Raw genomic sequence first — 4,836 nt, 5'->3', positions numbered from 1 at the left:
TCTGATGATTTGAAGTCTCCGTTTGCCATCAATCGAATATATTCAAATATGGGTAAAGTAATTTATGATTTTGCTTTCATAAAAGCTAACAATTAATACCTCAAGTTGGGGACCTTAAATCAATTTTGCGTTTTAAAATTTTAGATAAAACAAACCAATCTAAAATTAAAGCTTTAAATTCTTCATTTTAGCATGTATTTGTAAAGTATTTATCAGGATGTTATTGTTAAATTCAGACAATATGCAGATGAAATGGCAACGACTCAGCATTTAAAAGTCAAAGAAGTCAAAAATACTTGATCTTACTAAAAAAACAAGGGCGGACGTGGGCCTGGCCAAATTTTAAAATTAACTTCCGATAGGTCAACATCCTAAGAGTATTGTCACCTGATTTTGTTCCTCCAACTCTAATAGTCTCGGAGATAAAAGTGTTCAAAATGGTGTACCATAATCTGTCACGAATCTAATAGTACCCATTTTTATGTAATGAGCTAAATATCATGTTATAAGTTTTTAATGTAGTAACATTTAATTAAAGTTAGTAAACATTTTTGACACTAGAGTTGTCAGTTTTTTAAAGTAATCATCTTTGTTTTGTTAATTTGCTTAAAAAATGTGTTGCTAAAAAGAAATTGTTAGGGGTGGAGGGGGCGCCGACAAAATTTTTGCCCCGGGAGCAACTTTTCGTCGCAACGGCGCACACTGGGGCAGGATGTCGAAAAGCGTGGCAAAAATCATTTTTTTGACGAAAGCGTTCGTAAAAAGTAATAACGGCATTCGATAGGGAAAACTTGAAAGATTACGAATCCAAAAGATTTTTGAAATCGGGTAAAAATTGTGGGCGTGACAGCCTCTCAAAGTTGACCCACTTTTCAGTGCGCGCAAAAATGTGAAAATTTTATAAAAAATGCAAACTTAAAAACTGATTTGATGACAAGTTATATGACCGTTCTTTATGTTATTGTTTTCATATGAAAAGTACATTCATTTCTAATTAAATGCCGCAGAATTTTGTTTCTTCACTTGTTGACCTTTTATCCCAGTGATGTTTAAAAAAAGCACTAAAATTAGGCTATTTTTTGACTTTGATGGAATAGAACAAAAATTGGACTCATTTGGACTCGATCCCACTACCACAGGAGTCTTTGTTAATCAATTCTCTAACGAAATAGCCCCGGTCTTTTATGCGTCCAGCTGCGTCTGGGGAAGTTATAGGACAAAAACTGATGCAACCTCGCAAAAAAATGGTAATAGAAGAGGAAGAGCGCAGTACAATTACATACGCTTTCGTTATGCCGGGCATCATACAAGATTTATCAAAAAACAAAAAAATTTTTTAAATAAACATAATACAACTTTTTTATATATTAAACGATGCTGTTTAAAAAATAAAAAAGATTTAAATTTATATTTCGAACAAAAAATAAATAATTTTTTTTTTTAATTTTACTTGTAAAATATGCACTGAAAATATTTTTCAACTTTGACCGAAAGCCCTAAATCAACCAGTAGGCCTATTACGCAGTGGAAACACTCATTTTAAATCTTATGAAGTTTTCTATCAAATTTTAAATTTTGAAAATATCTTTACTGGTTCAAAAGATATGATTTTTGCAACGCAAAATGAGGATCTGCCCCACTGTGCGGCGCTGGCCATATCTATAAAAAAAAAGTGGGTTTGGTTCTTGTAATAGCCAAAAAATTTAAAATTTGTTGCCTAGTGTAATTAGTCACAACATTGTCGAAAATCGTATTTGATGTTTAGGTTGCGAAAACGTTTGATTTTAAATATAAATAGATTTAAGTGATGACCTTTTGTAGACGGTCTTAGGTGTCTAAGAGTAAAGAGAACATATATGTGAGCTTTAGTAGTTCTAAGGTCCCCCCTTATGTTTTAACAGGTTTGTATGTACCTACTATAGTGCCAGGTAATTTAAGCACTTTCTGTGGATTCCAGATTATTTAAAAAAAAATTATTATTTTTATAGTTATTTTATTTTGATTTTTAAAAACGATATCAACTGTTGAGATCGATTGGAAAACATTGGACTTACATTTTTTTAACAATACCAAAATTGGTAAAAATCCGTTTAAAACAAAGCGGACACGTTCTTTTGGAATCTGTGCAATATATGAAGAAGGCACGATATTTTTGATAACTGTTTGAATGAATTTTTTTGGTTGGTTCATTTTATAATATGGGCGTGTGAAAACCACATACTATAGTAGATACAAGTACCTGTCATAAGAATGTGGAATACAACTATTTGTCAAGAATTAAATACATTTTACAATGTACATATAGTATAAGCAAAGTCAAAAGGCACTACGGAAGTTCCACTTGAAGCATGCGTGCATGCGCAAAGTAGCTAAACAGACTACCTAAGAGCTACTTTCGTTTTTGTATCCGCAGCTGTAAGAAAAACAAACATATGCTAAAGGCAGACAAACAGACAGACGCACAGAAGGGCAGTTAAGAAAATGTTGTTCGTTAGATACCAATGCTGTTGATGATCGCTATGGGACGATAATAATAAAAATAAATGTGTTGCGGCTGTTTATCCTGCGACGGGCCATTGCAAGCTGCTCACGAGCAATTAAAATTGCACAATCAAAAGGCCTGTGTAGCTCAGAATCTTGTGTGGTAGTACAGAATTCCAGTTTGGGCTGTAGGAAGGATGATTGTTTTTGTTTTCTTTGACAAGTGCGCTCAAGTATTGTTGTATTGTTGTTGTTATTGTTATTGTTCGTTGTAGTTATTATTGCTACTTGAGCTAAGCCTCTGTTCATGCACAATTTGTCGTCACTTGTGATGACGATGACTTAATTTGTTTAGCAGCAATACAATATACACACATATGTATATATAGAAGTTTAGCTACATAACAGAGCACATCGAGCTGACCAAAGAGGTTGCCCTGCTGCCATCAATTCATTCGCAGTTCGAGAAGCACTGCGTACACATACCTACCAGAAGTGTACATACATATATTCATAACGATGGACACAATAAATATTCATGCCAGCGGAGCGCATTATTTCTCCTCATTTGACAATGCCGATTGCAGCGCCAGTGACAGAAATGCCGGCAGAGATTCAGAGGACTCTGCCACTGATATTTCCCGCAAGCCAACAGCGCCCAGGCAGAAGATTAATGCTAGGGAGCGTTACCGAACCTTTAAGTAAGTACCGAATACTGTAACAGTAGAGCTTTCAGATTTACCATTTGAATTTAGCGTTAATTCCGCTTACGAAGCGCTACGTTGTTTAATTCCCACGGAGCCAGTGAACCGAAAATTGTCCAAAATCGAAATCATACGCTTAGCTAGCAGCTATATCACACACCTGCGCAGCACATTAAACACCGGTAAGTGCATTTACTATCAGTTATTATTGTAATTCTCCTTTTTGTTCACAGGCACAGATCGACAGCCCTGCTTATTACACAAACGGAATAACAGGAACGCAGAAGAAATCATCGGCGTAGCAGGGCGATTAAACATTTGTACATTCTGCTTGAAACCAAAGTTACCAAATGCTACGCAAAGGCTCAGCTGATACGCAAATCTCTCAAACCAAACCTGGGGCTTTATGTTGAACGCGCTAACCTGATATCCATTGAGAATAACAAAGATATTTTACTTCATCCGCGTGTTCCAGGACCAAAATTTAACTTTCAGAATGATGCGAAAGGCCGTTAGGTTAGTTAGTTAGTTTAAACCACTTTATATATATAGATAACATTTTTTGAAAGAGAAAAGAATAATTATATTCACGCTGCCATCTGCCCGTTAAAATTGGACTTTGTAAAAATCGCCAGATTTGGCGGAAAGTTCCAGATTTGGCAGAAAAATTTTAGACTTGGCGTGCAAAAGCGAATCTGTGCGTTTGGTTGAGATTACTTAAAAAACAGAAAAGTTTTTCATTCTAAAGCTTAATATGATCCCGATTATTCCTTTGACAGCTATATGATATAGTTACCCGATTTTGACCAAATTGTTAAATATCGTAGTATTTATAAGAATTTTAATAAAATGAAATTTAAAAACAAAAATAAAATCTTTCTCGGTCTGGGTTCGAGCTCGCTGGCTGACCAAACGCTGTTATATGTAAACCAAAATGGACGCGAACTTTGATAACGAATTTAACGTACTTATAGGGCGATTTTGACACACTTTCAGGTCAATTTTCCAAAACGCCGCCAGGTTTTCAGGTCGTGCGTCAAGCCGTTTGGCCTGTACAATGCTAAATCAGTCAGTCAGTGAGTCAGTCAGTTGGACAAAGAGATTCATAGATATATAGATAGATGAGCCAATTTCAGTGAAACGCAAAAATGTTTATAAATTAACTAAATTATTTAAGAACTCTCATTTGCCGTATTAAGGCTGAACATATGTTGGAAAATCTTTGTATTGTACAATAAATTTTTTCTGTTGGTAGAGAAAATATGTAAATCTTAAATACGTTCTTAGAGTATTTCAAAAACCAATAATGAGCCAATTTCAATAAAGAAGTATTGCGCCAACAGAAAAATACGCCAAGTGTGGCAACCGTGACTCCAGCACTGAGCAATACAAATATGATACACATGCTAACAGTTGCCATTCACAGCGAACGAAAATAAATACTAGTGGGACTCCTTAAACAGATTCGGATTTGATTTCGATTTGTTTTAAGCAAATCTGAATCAGTTTCAGGAACGACCCTTTTTGCACACTGATTTGATTTTGATTTCGAGAGCTCAAAGAAGAGCCGCGAAAACATAAATTGACAATTGAAAGTGTGAAAACTGTTTTTTATAGACTTTTTACTAAAAGTTTACTTGCAGAATAGTAT

The 4,836-nt window shown here is 34.9% G+C and overlaps 1 protein-coding gene across 1 annotated transcript; it reads left to right on the top strand.

Annotated features, from left to right (window-relative positions):
* The first annotated feature begins 3,000 nt into the window (after nt 1-3,000).
* LOC117794007 (transcription factor 15) lies at nt 3,001-3,558 on the top strand. The gene is made up of 3 exons (XM_034634470.1): nt 3,001-3,182; nt 3,237-3,367; nt 3,419-3,558. Exons 1-3 carry the CDS (start codon nt 3,001-3,003, stop codon nt 3,556-3,558), a joined length of 453 nt encoding a protein of 150 aa, XP_034490361.1.
* The last annotated feature ends 1,278 nt before the right edge of the window (nt 3,559-4,836 follow it).

Source organism: Drosophila innubila, chromosome X, assembly GCF_004354385.1.
Source record: "Drosophila innubila isolate TH190305 chromosome X, UK_Dinn_1.0, whole genome shotgun sequence".
NCBI lineage: Eukaryota > Metazoa > Arthropoda > Insecta > Diptera > Drosophilidae > Drosophila > Drosophila innubila.
Note: the sequence above shows the minus strand (reverse complement) of the source record. Positions and strands in the feature narration are given on the sequence as shown.